Consider the following 23013-nt stretch of genomic DNA (forward strand, 5'->3'; position numbering starts at 1 on the left):
GTGTTGCCTACTCCATTCCTCATGACCACTACAATCAGCTTATCTAAAGTCAAAGTAAAATTTAAAATTTATTATCGGAACACATAAATGTCAAGACATACGGCCCTGAGTTTCTTCTTCTGCGGCCATACTTAGTAAATCTATAGAACAGTTAAATTAAACATCAGGAACTGTAAACAAACTGTGCAAATGCAGATGGTAAATAAATAGCAATAAATAACAAAATTAAAGTCCTTAAATGAGTGTGGTTACTCCCTTTTGTTCAACCTTCCATTTCATAGGCCATAATTCAGGTAGACACTATATTCACACAGCCAAAGGGAGAGATACGGAGCTAAGAAAACACTGGTTCAAACAAGATTGCCTGATTTCTGTCTTTGGTGGATTCCGGCTAATTGGGACACATCATGACCCTTTGGCCCAGTTAAGCCGCTCTCCCATTTCGCCTTAATTGAGGAACAAATTATGTATTTAAATGAAATACAGAATAAATTGGAGCACAGCCAAGTCATTATAGTACTATAAAACTGTGAATTAGTTCCAAATGGATGTCAGTGGAGGAATTCATTCATTGAGCTTTCGATTGACTGTAAATAAACAAAATCAGCAGACTCCTACTGTATATAACTGCCTTCAAAGAGTGCTTTTGATAATTGTATTGTCCAAATCTCTTTTTTTAAATTGTAATATTCAAGATAATTGCAAATACCTTAAAATTCTTCACAGGTTCTAACTCGTTTAAGTGGTGAAATCATTTACATTTTCGCGCTCAGCCATTTCCGAGACTGAATGCTTGAAGCCGCAGTGAGCAAGGCAGTTCTGAACTGTCGTGCTGTTTTTTTACTTGCCAACTATCAGTGACAAAAAACACTGCCTTTTGAACACGCAGCCAACGCTATTTTAAAAACTGTTCGCTCCAAACACAGTGTAGTGTCCGGCAGCCACACAACGTGAACACAACTGTTGCTGGTTAGAACCTGTTCGGCTAGTCTCCCGCCCCGATTAAACGGCGGAGCGACCCAAATAAACGAAGGGAATCCTGGCTATTTTCTGGGTTTGCTTTTGTTCTTTAAGCGTTGTCCAAAATAAGCCGCTGCCCCAATTAACCAGAATCCACAATTCTCGTGTATTTACAAATTCACTATAAAATTTGTTTATACTGTTAAGCCTCATGGAAAATGGAAGGCAAGGTACTCCAGGAAATGTCTCCCGATTTCAGCCTGGGGAGAGGCGAAGAATATTTAACATAGAAAAACCAGTTAGAATACTAGCGATCAAGGGGACCCTGCTGTTAATGTTAACCGAAGAATAACTCAATACCTCTGCCATGTGGTTAAAATGACACAATACAAGGCAGAATGTCATGAATTGCTCAAGAAGTTGCCATTTCAAATGAACTCTGAACTGATGTTTACAGAAGTTTATTTCAACTTTGAATGACACTTGTACAAATTTTTCACGAACATTCTACAAAATGATTTTTATACAAGTAGACACAAGAGACTGCCGTTGCTAGAATATGGAGCAAAAAAGCATTCTGCTGGAGGAATTCAGTGGACTGAGCAGCATACTTTTGGGAGGGGGTAGACGTGGGATGGAATTGTCAATGTTCCAGGTCATCATCAGGACTGGTCTACCCAAATTCATATGGAACAAACTTTGAATGCCCTTCATTATGCAATTTGTAAAACAGAACCATTCATTAACCTCTCATAAGAAAGTTTGGCTTTCATTTCTGTGGTGGCACAGGTAATGGATCAGTGATCATGAATACATCTGCTTCTGAACAACTGTATGAGGGTCAGCCCCTCCCATTCCTCTCCAACCACCAAAGCAGCATAAAGTACCCTTACTGAGATGAAGGATAGGACCTGGGTTTAAAACCCCTTCTTAATCTCCTGTGAGGTTGAGCTCCCATTCTTAGCCATGTAACTCATTGTTCCCTTACTCTCAGTAAGGGGTGATTAACTTATGGGCTACTCAGAGTCAAAGCCAGGCAACTGCCATACCAGATGCTAATCCGTTATTCCAAAATAAACTTTAGAAGTCACACGATTGTTGTTTGGGCACAAACAGAAAACGTTAAGAAACTGGAGTACAAAATTTCTGTGAACTTGGCAATCAGTGACTCCATGAGCATGTTAGTCATGGCTTAAATCAGGATTTTCACATGAATCACAATTCCCCTGTATGCATTACAAGCTCCTTTAGTTTTTATATGTTGTACTTTCAGCATCTGTTGATGTTGGAAGAGGAATTTGTGGGAGGCTGCACTCAAAGTGCAACTTCACATCCAGACAAAATTTAACAGATTTCATCTGATATTTCACCTTGGCTGAACACCCTCATCCTGGTGTTTGATTGACTGTTGCATAGATTCAAGACAGCTCATTAGACAGAGGATGGGGTACCAAAAGAAAATCACTGCAATCTGTCCTGTTCTATGGAAGTCATGTCTAATCAAAAAGATGCAGTTAAAGTCACAAGTCAGTCTATTTCAGGTTCAGTCATTATTTATGAAATGTCTTCCTTGACTTCCTCCTAAGTTTGGACACACCAAAAAAAAGGCTAAAAGAAATATATTTACACAATTTGGAGTTTGGAAGTTGTGGAAATAATTTACAGGTTTACTAAATAAAGTAAAATCTATGTTAACATTTCAGAATTTGGTTCAATAAATATGGGAAGATTGAAGGGAAAATTGTGGGTAAATAAGATGGAACTATTTGCTTTCATGGAAAATAACCACAGGCACAAGCTATCCACTGAAAGGTCTCTTCCGTATTAACATTTCTATGAATTTCTAGACAGGGTAGTGCTCTAAAAATGCACAGCTAATCACACATGAAGGGAGTATAGTAATGGTAAACTGATGGAAAGGCACCAATGCTAAATGAAAGGAGAATAAAATAGAGAAAACTTAATACCCTCGGTCACTTGGATGAAAATACGCATGTAGAATAAATCATACAGACCAGAAAGATCCTGCTTTGAACCATTCTCTGTGTTGAATTTGCTTTGTCTTTTGGAAATTAGCCAAGGTTAGAACTGGATATAACTCAGGTTACAAAAAGTCCAAATAAAATGTTGGCCCTGCTAATGGCCATGTTCTGGATGATATGGAAAATTACTGTCTGGCTTGTTGATTTCAAGTAACACTTTTAACATGACAGAATATCCCAAAGATGTATTCACGTTTTCAAACAAATTGGAATAAATCTCTCAATGAAATCGAGACTGATTGCCAAAAGCTTTGCAAGTAAAGGTGGTTTTAAAGCAGCATTTTAATTAATGAAAGTCAATGGAAAAGGATATAGCGTTAACACCTTAGGGTATGTTATTATAGGTATGAAAACTGGACTGTGCACTCAGAGTGCCAATAGCACAGAGGTGTTTGTGGCTGTGGGCTGTTACAGAGATAAGCATATGAGGAGTTCCATTTTTATGTTCTGCATTTTCAACAATACTCAGAGTTATGAGAAATGTGAACTCATGACTGTTTTAATCACGGTTGATGACTAATATATATAAAAGGGGCATGTAACCTTTATTGCAAACTTACATAGAGGATAGCATTTTCATTATGTTTCACATTTGTTATGCCTTTTTTGGTTAAGTTGCAAATAAAATTAGTATTAATTCAGAGAGAAGTGAAAAATACAAAGGGTCAGTTTTTAATATGACTGCATTGTGTGTCAAAGACCAGGCTGGGCCTTAAGCAAGGGAAGAGAGATGTTCAGGCGTTGTTCAGCTCTTATTATAGCTGGACTGGGAAGTTCATGCACCCTCTCAGACAAGGACAGGGTGTTAGCTTCTGGTATGGAGATACGTGTTGTTGAGCATTGTGAAATAGCTACACATTAGCATACCGACCAACACTTCAAGGATCTAAGAAAGCGAGGGGAGTTTAGATGAGCCATTAATTATTTTGGGAAGAATTTTACATATTAATTTGAGATTCATGCATATAGGCATATGGAAGAATCCCAAACACTCTGAGATTTCAGGACAGAAATGATGTACATATATGGCCATCATTCTGAGTCAGTTAGTAAAACCAATAAAGTTATCACAGGAGTCCACTTTTTTCTCTCCCTCTTGTTTGATGAATGCCTCACAACAGGTTCAATACAAAAATCTTTAAAGTTGCTAAATACTTGGCAAATAATCTGTTGCAAGTCCACTCTGCAGATAAAAGATAGAACAGATTGTGTCCTTGAGTACTACAGATATAAAACTAGGCTTGATCTCACAGCTCACAAATCTCACCGGGCTGAAGCAGTTGTTGGACGGTTTTGAAAGATGGAAACTAGAGGTTGGAAGACAGGACTAATCATTGCATTTGTTACTTTATTGTTGATTTGTCCTATGGTAAGTGAAATTAATATTGATCTTATCTAGTCTCTAGCAAATAAAAAACTGGTATTACGTAATTATCTCTAGCTGTATTTTCCTTTCTGCTTTATGACTGGGCAAATATGCCATACCACGGCAAAAAGATTAGAGAGCTTTCTGGACTGTTGTGAAGTCAGCAATCTATGCTTAGGGACTGTTGCAACATGTTTCAGTGTTCTGGGCTGAGATGGTAAAAAATCAGCAGAAATTCCTGTCTCATAATACCTACAGGATATTGTTGCATGCTGATGTCTGACTAGAGTAGGAGAGAACATCCCTAAAGTATTCCATGGTTAATGACTTACTGACAGCATCCCAGCATACAAGAGAATTGTGGTTATTCAGAAATTACATCAAATTGTGGCCTGTGCGCATTGCACAGAAAATGTCACGGTAGTCAACAATAAAAGGAATGATTTAAATTTACATAGTGCCTTCCCTGCCCCTTTCAGGATTTCCAATACATTTTACAGCCAAAGTAACCACCCTTCAAATGCAGAAAACATGATGTCCATCTTAAACACAACAGGATCTCATTGGTGACAGTATGATGATGACCTGTATTTAGGAATCAAATAATAAAACAATTTGATTTTTAGGAATCTTTACCATTAGTCAGGGCATTGGGAGAAATACCAGGATATTGTTAAAAATGGAACACCTGGATAAAGGGAGAGAGCCTCAGTTTATACATCCAGATGATGGTACAGCTAATCCATCAGTCTTGCATTGCTATGTCAGTTAAGAGTTTGCTTTTGCTCTGATGCTTGGAGTGATACTTAAATCCTCTTGATCTAGAAGAAAATGTACCGCAGGCAGGGCCAAGTTCATACGCATTTAATTCTGCAGTTGAAAATCGGAAGAGATCTGTAACAACTGGCTGTAACATTGCTAAATAGATAATGCTATCTCATACATCAAAATTACTCCACCTGACTTCAGGAAAGGGGAAAATACACAAAAAAAGTATGCTCCTTAGTTGCAGGAAGTAAAAAGAACATTTGCACTAAGATGGGAACTATAACCAAGTTAAAACTGACAATATGTGAATGTAATTTTGCCGATTTGTGCAAAATGCCCTGACGGTGATAACCTTGTGTGCATGAAGCACAATTCATGGTATACACTTAAAATAGTGTTTTATGCTTAAATACATGGAAGGACATTCTAATCTGCTGTGTATTTAATATTTCAGTAATAATTGAGTAACTTCGTATATATTGTTTGATTAAGCATTCTTATTTGTTTAAATAATTCATTACGATTTATAGGTATGTTACGTACATGGGTTATGACTGCAGAAAAGGTTGACAGAAGTTGCTTAGCACTTTTGTTCAAGGGTGTTTATTCAGTGGCTCAAAAAAATCAAACTTAGACAAATTAGCTAAAATAGCAAATAGAAAACTGCCAATATTTACAAAAAGCTATCTGCCAGAAAACACAATAAATAGCTCCATACTTTGCCCAGAGTGAACTCCTAGCAGCTTGATCCCTCTCCCCTGCTGAGAGCGATCTGCTTTGTTTTTATTTGCACCAGGAATTACCATTTGTTACTACCCACAAAGTGAACTTAAGACTACACATGAATCAAAATGTTATGCACTCACACTGTAGTTACAATCATATTACAAAGAAAAGCATCCACCTTAAATACAGTATACAAACATACATATACATTTACACTTCCCCATTACTAAAGAAATAGAATATTCTGAAGTGTATGGCCGGAAAGGTCCTTTTAGGACACATTATTAGAATATACCAATGGAAGGACATTGCAGGGTGAACAATCAGCACAACAATAGCAGAACGACAAGGCAACGTTTGTCTGTGTATGTGTAAATGTGCAAGTTTATGAAAAGTATTTATTGAGTGCTCTCCGGCACGATGTATAAATACGTGAATATTATACATCATCACACTACCATGTGATACATACAAGCCTCATTTACAGTAAACACAAAGTTAGACTCACATTTTGGATTCCCATGTCTTACTTTGAATTAGTTTAACGTTTTGAAGTTACAAAACATGAAAGTGGCAATGAAGCATTTTTAAAATGAACCAGAGACAGCTATTGACCTGTTGAAGCATGTGCAGAGAGGGTCAAGTTTTAAAAAAAGAAATACAGTGTGTGTTCTTTGGAAGGGAAGCCACGGTCGAGTTGTTTTTAGGTCAGGAAATGGAGATAACTGGCTCTTGTATACTGAGCTAATTGAACAGTATTTTGAAGCAAATGAACAGCCAGTTGTGAAATGAATACCAATTTTGCCAAGTGGATTGGGCTTAAAGGCATACAGTTTGCTTCAATGTTTGAATGGCCCAACCAAACCAACAAAAGTTAGCTTTGCTGATATTGTGAAAGCAATGCAGGAACAGTTAGAACCAAAGCCACTGTTGATTTGCAGAATGCTTTTGGTTTCTTAAGTGGAATCAAAAAGAAGATAAGTCCATTTCAGCATATATGGCTGAATTGAAGAGATGGTCTAAGCATTGTTAGTTCAGTAATGGGCTCAATGATGCACTGAGAGATTGTTCAGTTTATGGAACCTTACAAGAAAGCATTCAAAAATGGCTCTTAACTGAAGCACAACTTATATTCAAGAGAGCAGTGGAAATTGCTGTATCAATGGAAATAGCAGACAGAGATGCAATTGAATTGCACTCAGGAATGAAAGTGAACATGAACAAAATTGCAACATCTAAACAGAAACCAGCCTGGCCAAACTAGCCTGTGTCACATTTGTGGCAGGGGCTCACGTACACCAGACCAATGCAGATTTAAAGGTGAAACTTGCAAAAAATGCAACAAAGTAGGACTCGTACAAAGAGCATGTCCGTCACAGAAAAATAAGTGGTCTGCATGGAAAGAGAAAAAGATAAAAAGTCAAGCTGCAATTTCAAAAATAGCACTAATCTGCATACTGCATACTGTTGATGAAAAATTTGATTAAGTTGAGAGAGACTGGCTAGCCTTGAGATTTACAATGTGAAAACCAGCAATAGACAAACAATATGCCTAATGACTGAAATGAAAGGCAAATTAATTAAAATGGAATTGGACACTGGTTCAGCTGTTTCATTCATTCCACAATATGAGTTTCAATGGCATTTCAAAGATACTGTCCTGAAGCCTGTAGATATCCAACTAAGAACTTATAGTGGAGAAAAGATAACTCCTGTGGGAATGACACTCGTGACCATGAAATACAACAGCCAACAAGCCACATTGAACTTTTATGTGGTAAAAACAGGAGGACCAGAATTGTGGGGTCATGGGTGGCTGAGACAATTTCAATTTGATTGGAGATCTATCCACTGTTTCCATACCACATCCCCTGCAATAAAGTTAACTGAAAGCAAATTAAGAAAGGTGCTGGATGATGCCACAACTATCTCCATGCCAAACACCATGAACCATTGCCAAACAGAGGACAAAAAGGTGTTGGTGCCAATCTCTGTACCTCTGGTTGGAAAGAATATTGGACCAAGGAAGGACCATGTTGCTCAGAGAATTTGTGAAGGTAATGTGTTACGTATCCTGTAACTGGATCACTTACCAGCAAAGATAGAGAGGTCCGTTGAAGTCTGATGGCACTATTTTCAAACATTTTTATTTATAAAGGGACACAAAAGTAAGGTTAATACAAACATTCAGATAATGCATGTCGTCAATACTCAATCTAAAGCGCGGGTATAGTAATAATCATCATTAAGAAGTGAGCTCTACTGTTGTCTAGGGGTTAATATATTGTCCGTTGGAAATATAAAAGTCACTCAGAAGTCTGCAGGCTTCAGCCTTTTGGGAATCGCTGGGTTTCACGTGTTGCGACAGAGAGAGAGAGAGATTGGTGAGAAAAGGAAAAACTTGCCCGGGTCTTTATGAAGCAAATCCGTTGAATCAGGGGAACGGGCTCCCCCCGATGTTAGTTAAAAGTGGTTTTCTGTGAGTCCAGCCACAGATTCCAGGCCCGGAATCTAACGCACGTGGCTTCCTTCAAAATGGCTTCCCGCTACGATGGGATCGCTATCGTGTCTTCTTGGTGCGTCTGAAGGGGCTGTCCCCCCCAGACCCTCCTTTATACTTCCTCATGGGGTCGCAGGTGTCAATCAGGTTGGGATGATGCAATCTCTCTCTCAACCAGCCCACTTTGCCCGAGGGCTTTACACATGGTCTCCATGAGACAATAGTCAATGTCGCCTTATTTTGTATCCCGGTGGAATGCGGTATTCGGCACGTCTCTCTCTCTCCCACTTCCTGGGTCTACTGACCCCCCCTCAACTAGTGCTCTTGCAATTCTCACAAAGGAGGGGGCTGGGATCATAACAAATGAAAGCAGTGGTCCGACTCCAAAAGTTTTTGTTAGGCAACATTTCTGAGAAAGCATCTGTTACATTGATCAGGCAGTTACTTGTGAAATGTGGCTTGGTTTTAAGCTGGAAGAGAGTTCAAGGACCTTCAGGAAAATTCTAAACATTCAGATTTTGTGTGTAGAAAGAACCAGAATCTACCCTGTGTGCATTAAGGTTATTGCATGACCTTCTAGTGGGAGACAAAAATCTGTTGGTAAAAGTAGATGCAAAGACCAAAGCCCAGCTGGATGAGTGGAAGGCCAAAAAAGAAAGGAGTCAATGGAGATCCAAAAACAAAGGACTCATCAGATGATTTTGTGGATGAGGAAACCAAAAGGAGAAATCAAATCGTAAAGGGAGCAACAGAAGGATGAATAAGAGAATACTCCTTCACAAGATCAAGGTGCATAAACTAGAAGAAGAATGGTAGATAGTGCTATCAGAACCACTTCCTACAGTCTCAGAGTCAACTCCAACAACCACCATGGAGGAGGCCCCAGAACCTGAGATTCTTTTCACAGCCACAAGTCTCACCTGCCAAGCCGAGGGATCCCCTTTGTCAGAAAGATGTTATCCCACAAGAGTAAAAAATCCTCTGCAGCGATTAAGTCTTTAGATCTGAATGGGACAATTTAAAATTTACTATGTTGTGGATATCAGTATTTAGCAGATGTATTATATCATAAATAGAGTATATAGTTGAGTTGCCTTCTTTATTGAGTTGGAGTTTATAGCTAAGCAGAGAGAAGTGCTGTGTATTTAAAATTATAGCAATATTTGAGTAATCTTGTGTGTATATATACACACACACACACACACACACACACACACACATATATATATATATTGTTTAAGCATTATTGTTCATTTAAATAATTCATTATAGGTTATATGTATAAATATGTGAATTGCATATGTCATCACACTACCATGTGATATGAGTGCATCTCGCTTAAGTAAACACAAAGTTATACCTACATTTTGGACTCCCATGCCTTCCTCTTGTTACGAATGTGCCACAACTCTGAGGGCCGAAGGGTACAAAGTAGCCCCCTCCTTTTTGAGAATCACAAGATTGCTATTAATTCGGGTCTGGGACCCAGGAAATGAGAGAGAATCCAGAAGGTTTTGGAATGTGTCCTGGCCTCAGCGAAAACAAAACCCCTGATAACGGCTATTGTCTCTTGGAGATGGAATTGTGTACTGAGTACTGGACTATTCATTGAAGCCCTCAGGGGACGACCAGAGTGGGCTGGTTGAGGGATTGCATCATCCCAACCTGATTGACATTTGAGACCCCGTGAGTAAGGATAAAAGAGGGTCTGAGGAACAACCCCTTTAGACGCACCAGGAGAAATGCTAGAAATCCCGTGACAGCGTTTAATAGCGACAGCCATTGGGGGGCTCGTGTGCGTCCTTTCCCTTGCTTGGGATTGGCAGCCTCACCACGGAAGAAGGGCTTTAGCTAAAGGAGAGGCCACAAGTGAACGGCCACACCAAAGGGACTCCCAAAGGATCGAAATCATAAAGGTTGGAAAACCCGCAGCGGTAACCGTTCCCATTCTATTCCTATTTCTCTCTCTCTCCAACAAAGTGCAACACAGTGACAACCAAAAGGCTGCAGCCTGCATGAACTGAGTGACTTTTATATTTCCATCGGACAATACATTATCCCCTAGACAATGATAGAGCTTATTTCTTATTGATTATTATTATACCCGCACTGTTAGATTTAGTATTGACGACGTATATTATCTGTATGTTTGCATTGATATTATTTTTGTGTATTTTTACTAATAAATACTGTTAAAAATAGTACCATCAGACTTCAACGGACCTCTCTATCTTTGCTGGTAAGTGACCCAGTTACGGGGTTCGTAACACTCTGAATTAATTTAATGTTTGAAGTTACAAAACACAACATAATCCACAAGCTCTCATCATTGTCGAGCCTCCATTGCAATCAATTAATCACAGACTTGGATAACAGAAGGAATGTTCGGGGAGAGGGGTGCAGAAATATTGCAAATGAGTAGAAAGTATCCATAGAAAGAGAGAAACAAGAAGTAGGGGCAGGTGAACACGTATGAAAGAAATAATTGCAGTGAGGATAGACTAAATCATGGAAGTAAAGAGGGTGGGAGTTAGCCTGTGAGATATTTGAACCTGTGCTGGATAATTGACAGGATTAATAGAATTGAGGAAGGATCCAGCAGGAACAGACAACCAGGTATAGAGCACTAGAATCAGTCAATTTAAAGGAATGGATGTTGGTGGATTTTCCCCTTTAATTAATACAAAAAAGGTCATGACTTTCTGGTTAAAGCTTACTGCAGATTGCAAAGCCTATAATGTCTGCAGGCCTTGTATGTGCAGAACAAATAGTGCAGGAACGACCTTACTCAGCATTTGATACCATTGTTTGTGCCTGACGACCTCTTGTGGCCTCTGATGGCATGTCATAGGCATAGGGGACGTGGGGTGGGGGGTGGGGTGGAAAATATCAGTGGTACACTAAATATTGGAATGTGTTTAGTAACTGGATTTTTTATACATTTCCATCACATAATGTACAGAAATATTGAACAAGGCAATAGATTTTCTGGTATAATTTATATTCTGTTGTTTAAAGCAGGTTTTATATGTGTTTTAGGATGAAAATGTCAATTATCAAAAAATACGAGGGATAGATTGAAATAAATTTGTATCAATGGATTGAAGATCTGTTGTGATTCCTATTAGAAGATTCCTATTAATTCCTTAATAAAATACCAATTTATGGAGTCAATCATGTGAGACTTGTCCTGACTCCAACGTACAGAGTGATATCATTCTATTAGGCCTCAGCTAACAACAGTTCCTTCTTTTAGTAGACGCTTGAATATTTGTATTGCTCTAACGTACATCTTCTGATTTACGTTTGAAAAAATCTCTGATGTCACAAGATTGGAATAAATGTTCTGGAATCATTAAATTATAATTTAACCAGGACCATTTAATAATTAAAATAACAAAGTATGTTCTTAACGGAGCTTTTCCTTATACCCTACATAGCATGAATCAGAATGTCCCAGAAATCCTAGATGAAAAAATACCAGTGCAACAGTTTATGTGGATTTCCACGTGTAATATCTAATAATTGGGAAAACTGCATATCAAATTAACCCCAATTATCCAAATGCATGATAAAAATTTAATGCAACTGTAGCAAATTAATTTCCCGGGCTATTTATGAATCATGGTTGATTGCACTCAGACGTCTTGGCCGCTCCTTTGAGGTTTAGTGAAGTGTGGATGAGAACTGATGGAGCTATTTTTCCTGTTCATCATCTTTACCGTTCCAAATTGTGCTTCTGTCACAATACTGAGTTTCCAACTGCTCCCAAGTGGGTCAGTGAATATTGGCTGCCCCCATCCTCCTTTGTACTAAAGAACATCCAAGGTAGTCACTCTTAAGATCTGTGGATGTATATTTCTTAAAGATGTTTTATTCTAGCTGGACAACATTGAAAAATAATCAATCTGTAGGTGCCAATTATAAATTTAATCTATTCATTTGTTTAAAGACTTATTTATTTTTCATTTAGTAATTATCTGGTGCTTCTTTTCATTTCAAGTTTGATTCAATGCCCATCCATAAGGAAGGTTGTCAGAGATCCCCATTTCTTAGACGTTTTTCACGGAACACTCCTTTCTGGAGAATTGTCGGTAGCAGTAAACCTATTCAAGCCCTCTGTCAGAGTGACTATGAGTGCAGCACAAAAACTTGCAGGTAAAGTCAGTGTATTATAATTATTCTGAAAACAAATACTTGTATTCTTTTACATAGTTTCCAGCATATTGCATAACTGCAAGGAAACTCTCCCTCGTTTCTAACCAAGTGCGGTATATCACCACAAACTGCAGCTCAGGCTCTAGAATTCAAATTATCTGCTCATTGTCTGCTACCAGTAGAAATACTATGAGCAAACACCTGCAACTTTTATATAAGGTTTACGTGCAAAGGATTGCTCTTTCTTTTATGAGGGGTGATTGATAAGTTCGTGGCCTATGGTAGAAGGAGATGTTATTAACTTCAAACTTTCTGTATAATCAAAGAGTTGAGCTGTATGTGCATGCAACAAGAGCTGTAAAACTCACCTCCTTCTACCTTAGGCCACAAACATCAATCACCCCTGCTGTGGACACTGGAGGTCCAAGATCCATATGCTCCATGACTGCTGGACCTATGTAAATATAGGAGGGGATTATGTTGAAAAATAAATGTGCTAGGTTTTCTAAAATTGACTCCTACCTTAGGCTACAAATTTATCAATCACCCTTCGTAAGTTGATTATCAGAGATATAACATCAAAAATAAATTTATAATGATTTATTTGTGTTTTATATTTTAACTAAGCCAATCTTTTCAACCACAGTCTTATACTTCTGACACTCAACTACTGATTACTGTCAATTTACAAACAGTCTTTCTGCTGCATGTTTATAGCCACTAGGCTATTTGACTGAAAGTAGATTTTCATATTGGTCAGTGCTGATTTTAACTCACATCTCAGAGATGTAAATATCTTGAAGAGCATTGGGGGTGTGTGGATAGTAAATTTACTGATAGCTTGAAATACCTGGTAATTTTACTCTGCCCAAAGTAAATAGTGGATGTAATATTGCTTGCATCAATATCTTTGTGTCTGAGTTGGGATCTTTCTGCAGGAATAGCAATAACTGTCTTCCCCTCTCGCAGAACTAATTTTCCCAATCTCCTCCTTTTTAAGTTGCTGACAAAGGCACTGGTCTGGTAATACCAAATGTGTGCGATCATTTGCACAAGCTGTACGTTGGCAGGCTTCTTGCTTGTGCTAAATATGACATCTAAGTTGTTGTTCACACAAAAGGTGTGCCACCAGCAGTGATGTTGATTCCAATGAGATTGCGAAGAAAATTCCCACATAGATCCCGTGACTCAAAGAATACTGCTGTTAAGCACCATTTCAATAATATCCCAGGTGTGATATCAACTTGCCCAAGCACAAAAAGACTAAAGAATTCTCTATCAGGAAGCAATTTTTAAAATTGATTATTTAAACACCATACATTATATAATTCATATACTAAATAAGGATTAGATCATACATTTATTTGTTAAATTGCAGCAGCTGAAATATCAAAATTCTTTTAACATAAAAATTCCTTATATTTTGAAATATTCATATAAGGAAATAATGCACACAAAACATACACAGAATTAATTTAATGGAGTCAGCTAGTCTGCTAAGCGATCTTCTAAATATGGATAAGGGACATCACAAACAATATAAATTCATTATTTCACACAATTTCCACTTGGTGGCAGTAAACTACAAATATCAAAAGTTGCTGTCAGTTTTATGATGTAGTGGTGACAAACGGAGGTTGTCTTCCCAATATTACCAATGTTGTGGCCATCACTGAATCGTGGCTGAAGGATGGTTGTAGTTAGGAGCTGAACATCCAAGGTTACACATTGTAATGGAGGAATAGGAAGGTAGGCAAAGGGGGAGGCATCAAATCAGTAGAAAGACGTGACATAGGATTGGAAGATGTTGAATCCTTGTGGGTTGGGTTAAGAAACTGCAAGGGTAAAAGGACGTTAATGGCGGTTATATACAGGCCTCCCAATAGTGCCTGGGAGGTGGACCATAGGTTACAACAGAGAATAGAAAAGGCATGTCAAAAGGCCAATGTTATGACCGTCATGGGAGATTTCAACATACAGATTGGTTTGGAAAATCAGGTTTGTAATAGATGTCAAGCGAGTGAGCTTGTTGAATGCCTATGAGATGGTTTTTTAAAGCAGTTTGTCATTGAGTCCATTAGGGGATCAGCGATGCCAGATTGGGTGTTATGGAATGAACAGGAGGTGATTTTTGAGCTTAAGGAAAAAGAACCCTTAGGAGACAGTGATCACAATATGATTGAGTTCAACTTGAAATTTGATAAGGAGAAAGTAAAATCTTAGCTATATTTCAGTGAAGTAAAGGAAATTTCAGAGGTATGAGAGAAGAGTTGATCGAACTAAATTGGAAGGAGATGCTGGCAGGGACAGCAGCAGAGCGACAATGGTGTGAGTTTCTGGGAAAAATGAGGAAGGTGCAGAATAGATGTATTCCAAGAATGAAAAACACTCAAATGGCAAAATAGTACAACTGTGACTGACAAGGAAAGTCAAAACAACCACAGAAGCAAAAGAGAGGGCATACAACAAAGCAAAAATTAGCAGGAAGATAGAGGACTGGGAAGCTTTTAAAAACCTACAGAGGGCAAATAAAGAATCATTATGAGGGAAAAGATGAAATATGAAAGCAAGCGAGCAAACAATATCAAAGTGGATGGTAAAAGCTTTCTCAAAATGTAAAAAATAAAAGAGAGATGAGAATGGATATAGGATCACTAGAAAATGAGGCCTGAGAAATAATAACAGGGGGCAACAAGATGGCAGATGGACTAAATGAGTATTTTGCATCAGTGTTCACTGTGGAAGGCACCAGCAGTGTGCCAGATGTAGAAGGTAGCGAGGGAAGAGAATTGAGTGCATTTATTATTACAAGGGAGAAGGTGCTCAAAGAGCTGAAAGACCAAATGGTATATAAGTTACCTGGACCAGATGAAATGCACCCGAGGGTTCTGAAAGACAGAGCAGTAGAGATTGTGGAGGTATTAGTAATGATCTTTCAAAAATCATTGGACTCTGGCTGGGTACCAGAGGACTGGAAAATTGCAAATATCACTTCACTCTTTAAAAAAGGAGGATACTTTCTTTTAAAAAAGAAAAAAAGAAAGTAAATTAAAAACCAGTTAGCCTGACCTCAGTGGTTGGGAAGATGTTGGAGTCAATTGTTAAGGATGAGGTTATGGAGTACTTGGTGACACAGGACAAGATAGGACAAAGTCAGCATGGTTTCTGTGGTGAACTACATATACCTGTTTGGACATGCCCCCTCCCCCCCCCCCCCCCGCTGACTGTTCCTGTGGCTCCTCCCACGGACCATGGCTCCTCCCACGGGCCCCAGTATAAAGGTGATTGGGGACTCCGCCCCAGCCTCAGTCTCCAGGATGCAGTGTGGTGGTCAATTGCTGCTTATTCTTTCTTCCAGCCAATAAAAGCCTATATCTCGCCTCACGTCTCCAAGAGTTATTGATGGTGCATCAGTTTCCTTAAGAAAAAATCTTGCCTGATGAACCCGTTGGAATTCTTTGAGGCGATTATAAGTAGGATGGATAAAGGGGATACAGTGGATGTTGTATATTTGGATTTTCAGAAGGCTTTTGACAAGGTGCCACACATGAGGTTACTTACCAAGTTAAGAGCCCATGGTATTACAGGAAAGTTACTGGCATGGTTAGAGCATTGGCTGATTGGCAGGAGGCAGCAAGGGGAATAAAAGGATCCTTGTCTGGTTGGCTGCCAGTGACTAGTGGTGTTCTGCAGGGGTTGATGTTGGGACTGTTTCTCTTTATGCTGTATATCAATGATTTAGATGATGGAGTAGATGGCTTAGTTGCCAAGTTTGCAGATGATACGAAGATTGTTGGAGGCGCAGGTAGTGTTGAGGAAACAGGTAGTCTGAAGAAGAACCTAGACTGATTAGAAGAATAGGCAAGAAAGTGGCAAATGAAACACAATGCTGGAAAATACATGGTGATGCACTTTGGTAGTAGAAATAAACATCCGGACTATTTTCTAAACTTGGGAATTCTAATGCAGAACACCTTAAAGGTTAGTTTGCAGGGTGAGTCTCAATGGTGAAGAAGGCAAATGGAATGTTAGCATTCATTTCAAGAGGTCTAGAATACAAGAGCAAGGATTTTATCGCTGAGGATTTATAAGGCACAGGTGAGGCCTCACCTTGAGTATTGTGTACAGTTTTGAATATTGTGTGCAGATGCATTGGCATTGGAGAGGGTTCAGAGGAGGTGCACAAGGATGATTCTGGGAATGTAAGGGTTATCATACAAAGAACATTTGATGGCTCTGGGTCTGTACTTGCTGGAATCTAGAAGAATGAAAGGGGATCTCATTGAAACCTTTCAGATGTTGAAAGGCCTAGAAAGAGCAGATGTGGAAAGGATGTTTCCCATGGTGGGAGTGTCAGACAAGAGGGTTCCGCCTCAGATAGAGGGGCGTCCATTTAAAAAAGAGATGTAGAAAAATTTCTTTAGCCAGAGGGTGGTGAATTTGTGGAATTTGTTTCCACAGACAGCTGTGGAGGCTGGGTTGTTGGGTGTATTTAAGGGAGCACTTGATAGGTTCTTGATTGGACATGACATCAAAGGACACGGGAAAAAGGCCAGGGTATGGGGCTGAGGAGGGGAATGAAGCATCAGCCATGATTGAATGGCAGAGCAGACTCGATGGGCCAAATGGCCTAATTCTGTGTTATAGTCTTATTACCACTATTGAATCTGCCAATGATCTAAATGGTTACTTTTATTGGTCAAATACTTTGCAATTCTTTGAAATGAAAAGCTTGCTTTTTAATTAACTTTTTCTTCAATGAATCAAAGAAAATACAATGCAGTTTACTGCTATTAACTGGATAAAACTTTTGGGATTATTTTACTGTGTTAATGTAAAGGCATTCACTGTCATTTGTGCATGTATAAATCTATCTTGAGTGCTAAGACCTCAAAACTAAATGGAACATGAGCCTATTCAGTAGGGAACATGCATAGTTGATAAAGGTTTAATCATTTCTTAGTAACTGTGGCAAAAAGTAAGTTACATTGCTGTCTTCATTTGAAAGAATAAAGATATTGGAATACAATAAAGAATTGCTAGTAGTTGACAATGATTGTACTTGACTTAAAAGTGCTTTCCACATTCTGATGTATAATTTATGTCTCTGTATTTCATAGGGACGGACGCTGTACTCATTCTAAATTTGTGTCCTGAGGAAATGTGCCCCTGGGATATATTCAGCAAACTAAATCTTGTGCTGGTCAAGAACGAAGCCTACCACTACAAGTCTTATTTACTGTTCTTTCTTCCCTCACATTTATATTCTGAAAATATAAACTTTGAGCCAGTCCAAACTTGCCCAGACTAACTGCCTGCAATCCTCACTGCAGTTTATCCATGCCTGTACTTATAAAGATATAGAAGATCAACTTCGCCCATCTGAAACATTTTAGTTTTGCAATGCTTTCAGCAATATGAGGCTCACTAAGGAAAGAGATTCATTTAATTTGTTTGTCCTGGACCACATCCAGCCCCATAAATGACTAAAAGCTTGGGCATCATCTCCAAACCCAGTCTGAAAAGCTGAGAGCTTTGGAAGGAGATAAGCAAATTTTTGAAGTGTTCTGAGAAATTTGGGAGCTTCTGCCTGAGTAAAGTTTAAGTCAATAACATTAAGTTATTTTTTTAAATTTAGTGCATTGTTATAAAGTTTTTAAACAATTAAGTCAAAGAAATTTATTATTTTGGGTTTTGATCATATTTGTATGATACTGTTTTAACAAAAGTGCTTATTTCAATACCTGTATTAAACTATGAACAACTATTTCAACTGTGCTCTTCTGTAAAACCTTTGACTCATGTTTAATATTCAGCTTCTATAAAGAGAGCATTTTAATTGTTTTTAATTCAGTACTTCTTTTTCATCTAACCTGATTGTCTCAATTTCATTGACTGGAAATTTCTATAAGGATGTAATTAATAATACATAAGTCATATAAAAGTCAAAGAAAACTAATCAAAATAATTTCTACCACATTCCAATCCTTGGAGCCATGGACAATCAACAAGGACACTGGTAGACACCATAAGCACAAGAGATTCTGCAGATGCCGGAAATCTGGTGGAGGAACTCAGCAGGTCACGCAACGTCTGTGGAAATGAATAAATAGTTAATGTTTTGGACTGACACCCTTCACCAGGATTGGAAAGGAAGGGGGAAGACTCAAGAATAAAAAGGTTGGGGGAAGGGAAGCTAGAATGTGATAGGTGAAGCCTGGTGGGTGGGGGAGGGGATTGAAGTAAGAAGCAGGGAAGTAATAGGTGAAAAAGGAGAGGAGAGTGGACCATTGGAGAAAGGGAAGGAAGAGGGGCACCGGGGGAGATGATAGGCAGATGTGGAGAAAGGAGGACAGAGAGGAGAATTCAAGAAGAGGAAAGGGGGAGAGGGGGAAATTACTGGAATTTGGAGAAATCGATGTTCATGCCTGAAGGTTGGAGGCTACCTAGATGGAGTATGAGGTGTTGCTCCTCCAACCTGAGTGTGGCCTCATTGTGACAAAAGAGGAGGCCATAGACTGACCTGTAAAAATGGGAATGAGAATAGGAATTAAAATGGTTGGCCACTGGGAATTCTCACTTTTTGTGGATGGAGCAGAGATGCTCAACAAAGCAGTCCCCCAATCTACGTCAGGTCTCACCAATGTAGAGGAAGCCACATCAAGAGCACCAGGTGCAGTAGATGATCCCAGCAGATTCATAGGTGTAATGTTGCCTCACTGGAAGGACTATTTGGGGCCTAAACGGAGATGAGGGAGGAGGTGAATGGGCAGGCGTTGCACTTACAAGCAGGGATAAGTGCTAGGAGGGAAATAAGGTAAGCTGTGGAGAATGATTGCTGAATTTGGAGGCTCATGGGCTGGTAGTTGAGGACAAGAGGAGCTCTCCCTGTTAAGGTAGCTAGAAGATGGGGTGAGTGTGAATGTCTGGAAAATGGAAGAGATGTGGTTGATGACAGCATCAATGGTAGAGTAAGAGAAACCCTGTTCTTTGAAGGAGGACATCGCTGATGTCCTGGAAAGTATGCCTCATTCTGGGAGCAGATGCGGAGATGTAGGAACTGAGAAAAAAGGGAATGGCATTTTTATAGGAGACTTGGAGGTAAGAGGTGTAGTTAAGATATCTGTGGGAATTGGTAGGTTTATAAAAGATATTGGTAGACAGCTTGTCTCCAGAGATAGAGACAGAGAGATTGATAAAGGGGAGAGAGGTGTCAGAAATGGATGAAGGGAACATCATTAAGGGCAGGGTGGAAGTTGACGCGCTCAGCATTGGGGCATGAAGCAGCACCAATGCAGTTGTCAATATACATTGCACAGAACGAGTTGGGGAGCATTACCAGGGAAGGCTTGGAGGCAGGGACCAGTCCTGTCAGATGGAGGAGGGTGGTGGTGGAGGGGAACTGATCAGCTTGTTATTGAGAAAGAAACAGAGGGCTTTATGGCCTCCCAAATGGGGGATAGAAGTGTATAGGGACAGGACATCCATGGTGAATGAGGTGATCAGGACCAGGGAATTGAAAGTTACTGAGGAGATCAAGAGCATGTGGTGGATGTAGGTGGAAATAGACTGAACCAAGAGGGAGAAAATGGATTCGAGACATTCTGTCACAAGTTCAGCGGGGTAGGGGCAGGAGCAGGCAGAAACAATGAGCCTACCCAGACAGTCGGGTTTGTGGATCTTGGGTAGGAGGTAGAAATAAGTAGTGTGGGAAAAGGGAACTATGAGGTCAGTAGCAATGGATAGGAGATCTCCAGCTCTGATGAGGTTGATTATGATGCGGGAGACAACAGCTTGATTGTCCAGATGGTTCAAAGTGTAAGTGAGAGAAGGTATCTGAGAGTTGCCACACAGCCTCAGCAAGATAGAGGTCAGTCCAACAGACTACAATGGCACCAGCCTTGACTGCGGGTTTGATGGTTAGGTTGGGATTGGTGTGGAGAGAGTGCAGGGCAGTATGTTCACAGGAAGTCGGGTTCAAGGAAGAGAGAAGAGTTCTGAAGTCAAGTCGGCAGTTAGAGATGAAAAGATCCAAAGCAGGCAGAAAGCCAAAGTGGAGTGTCTGAGGGGAGGTGGAGAGTTGGAGATGGCCTCTTACCCTTTCTCTTCACTGTCCTATCACCTCCCCTTGGTGCCCCTCCCCCTGCCCTTTCTCCCATGGTCCACTCTCCTCTGCTATCAGATTCTTTCAACTTCAACCCTTTACCTTTTCTATCTATCACCTTCCAGCTTCCCCCGTTCTCCCACCCACATGGCTTCACATGACTTGTAACTCCTTCCCCTCCCACCATTTTCCTAATCTAACATATTCCCCTTTCCTTTCCAATCCTGATGAAGGATCTTGGCCTGAAACGTCGACTATTCAATTCCATAGACACTATCTGAGTTGCTGTGTTCCTCCAGCATTTTGTGTGTGTTAACAGGCAGACACTGTTATCCAGAGGGTAATTTACAACAAATATCTCACACCAATCCTTAAGGGAAGGTTCTGCGAGAAGCATCTCCCAGGGAACAGAGCCAGCCACCCGAAAATCAGAAACTGAAAACTTGTTGATTTCACAACTGCCACAGTTTTCATTTAAATTCCTAAAACATCATTGCACAGTTATTTTTAATCTGGAAAGAACATTTAAAGTAGTTTAACAGCTATCTTTGATGGCTGTTTGGCTCTCTTCAATTGAAAGGAACCTTCCATTGTACTAAAATGACTCTACCAAGAATGCAGAACAGAACCCCAGCCTCCATACCAGATTTCTGATGGAAATGGTTCATTTGCTTTTGACCCACACTGACATTGTTAAAAATTTAATAATAATAAAACTCTCATAGTGTCTGATATTGATACATACCATACTAAAAGACTGAACATACTTGTTTGGAGTAAATAATAATGATCGCACAATGTGATTATTCTGAATATTGCAGTTTAGATATCAGTGCCATCAGGATATAAAACGACATCATAAGAATAAGCATAAGTACAAGAGATTGTGCAGATGCTGGAAATCCAGAATAACACACACAAAATGCTGGCGGAACTCAGCAGGTATCAAAGGAAATTAATAAACAGTGATGTTTCTGGCCAAGACCCCTCTTTGAGACTGGAAAGGGAGGGAGAAAAGGTTCCTGTTTTTGAAGAGTTTACAACAGTGGTGCCAAACCTTTCTGGGAGTGTATGCCCAAATTGGTGATAATCTTCTAAAAAATTCTCTCATGTGCCATGGTAATTTTGAACAGAGCTGATAATTGATTAATGAATTGGTAACAATAATTATGAACTTTTTTTTAAGGAAAAAGGATATTTTTCCTTTGCATATTCCTGTTGCATATTTAGATACATTTACTGTGTTACTATTTATAAGAGTATAAAAGGGACAGATAGAAATAAATGAAGCATTTTAGAAAAACTGTTCAAAAGTTATTAATAATCTTTTGTAAAGATAATTGAAAAATAACATTTTGTTGTACCTCATATATAAGAAACATGACCGTGAAAATATAAAATTATAAACTTTGATGCATTTTCATAAAAGATGAAAGGAAGGAAAATAAGTACACTTTACTCTCAGGGAGACCTTTGTTGCTGCACTAATGATACCAAATATTTTATATCCAATTTGAATTTTTCTTTCTTTTTGCCCATCATTCTGCCTGTTCTCCATCTCCCTCTGGTGCTTCCCTCTCCCTTTCTTTCTCCCTAGGCCTCCCGTCCCATGATCCTTTCCCTTCTCCAGCTCTGTATCCCTTTTGCCAATCATCTTTCTGGCTCTCAGCTTCACCCACCCCCTCCGGTCTTCTCCTATCATTTCGCATTTCCCCCTCCCCCGACTACTTTCAAATCTCTTACTGTCTTTCCTTTCAGTTAGTCCTGATGAAGGGTCTTGGCCCGAAACGTCGACAGTGCTTCTCCCTATAGATGCTGCTTGGCCCGCTGCATTCCACCAACATTTTGTGTGTGTTACTAATCCAATGCCATGTGTTTTTGCTGGCACCAAGCTGGCGTGAAACATTTCCTGTTAAAACATCTCACTGTTCTCAGGTTGTAAAAATCTACTCACAGTTTCATTTGTCAGTAATGATAATCATTGTCTATTTTTTTTAACATTGGTAGGGTTTAAAGAATCGAGTAGCAGCACTGCATGCTGTGTGCCAACAAAATTTTTGCATGTGCCACCTTGGACACACATGCCTAAGGTTTGCCATCCCTTGCTTATAAGGTTATAAATAAAATGACCATTGTTAATTTTTATGTCAACTCATATTTCTTAAAGTAGCCTTTGCCCACAACTCTCTTGGTCAGCCGCATGCTAGGTTCCGGGCAGATCTGGTTACAGACTGTGGTCTTGTAGATGAGGATAGGGGAATCATGTGGAAGACATTAGTTTCTACATTATTGACTCACCACTCATACCCCTGATCGTCTGATACCCTTGGCTATCCCAGCATAACCCATCCATGAGCCAGCAGAAGGGGAGGATCATTGCTTGATCCAG

The 23013-nt window shown here is 39.4% G+C and overlaps 1 protein-coding gene across 1 annotated transcript; it reads left to right on the plus strand.

The window, feature by feature from the left end:
- The first annotated feature begins 4302 nt into the window (after positions 1–4302).
- leap2 (liver-expressed antimicrobial peptide 2) lies at positions 4303–17677 on the plus strand. The gene is made up of 3 exons (XM_059976515.1): positions 4303–4371; positions 12366–12520; positions 17641–17677. Exons 1-3 carry the CDS (start codon positions 4303–4305, stop codon positions 17675–17677), a joined length of 261 nt encoding a protein of 86 aa, XP_059832498.1.
- Positions 17678–23013: the final 5336 nt, after the last annotated feature.

Source organism: Hypanus sabinus, chromosome 8, assembly GCF_030144855.1.
Source record: "Hypanus sabinus isolate sHypSab1 chromosome 8, sHypSab1.hap1, whole genome shotgun sequence".
Taxonomy (NCBI): domain Eukaryota; kingdom Metazoa; phylum Chordata; class Chondrichthyes; order Myliobatiformes; family Dasyatidae; genus Hypanus; species Hypanus sabinus.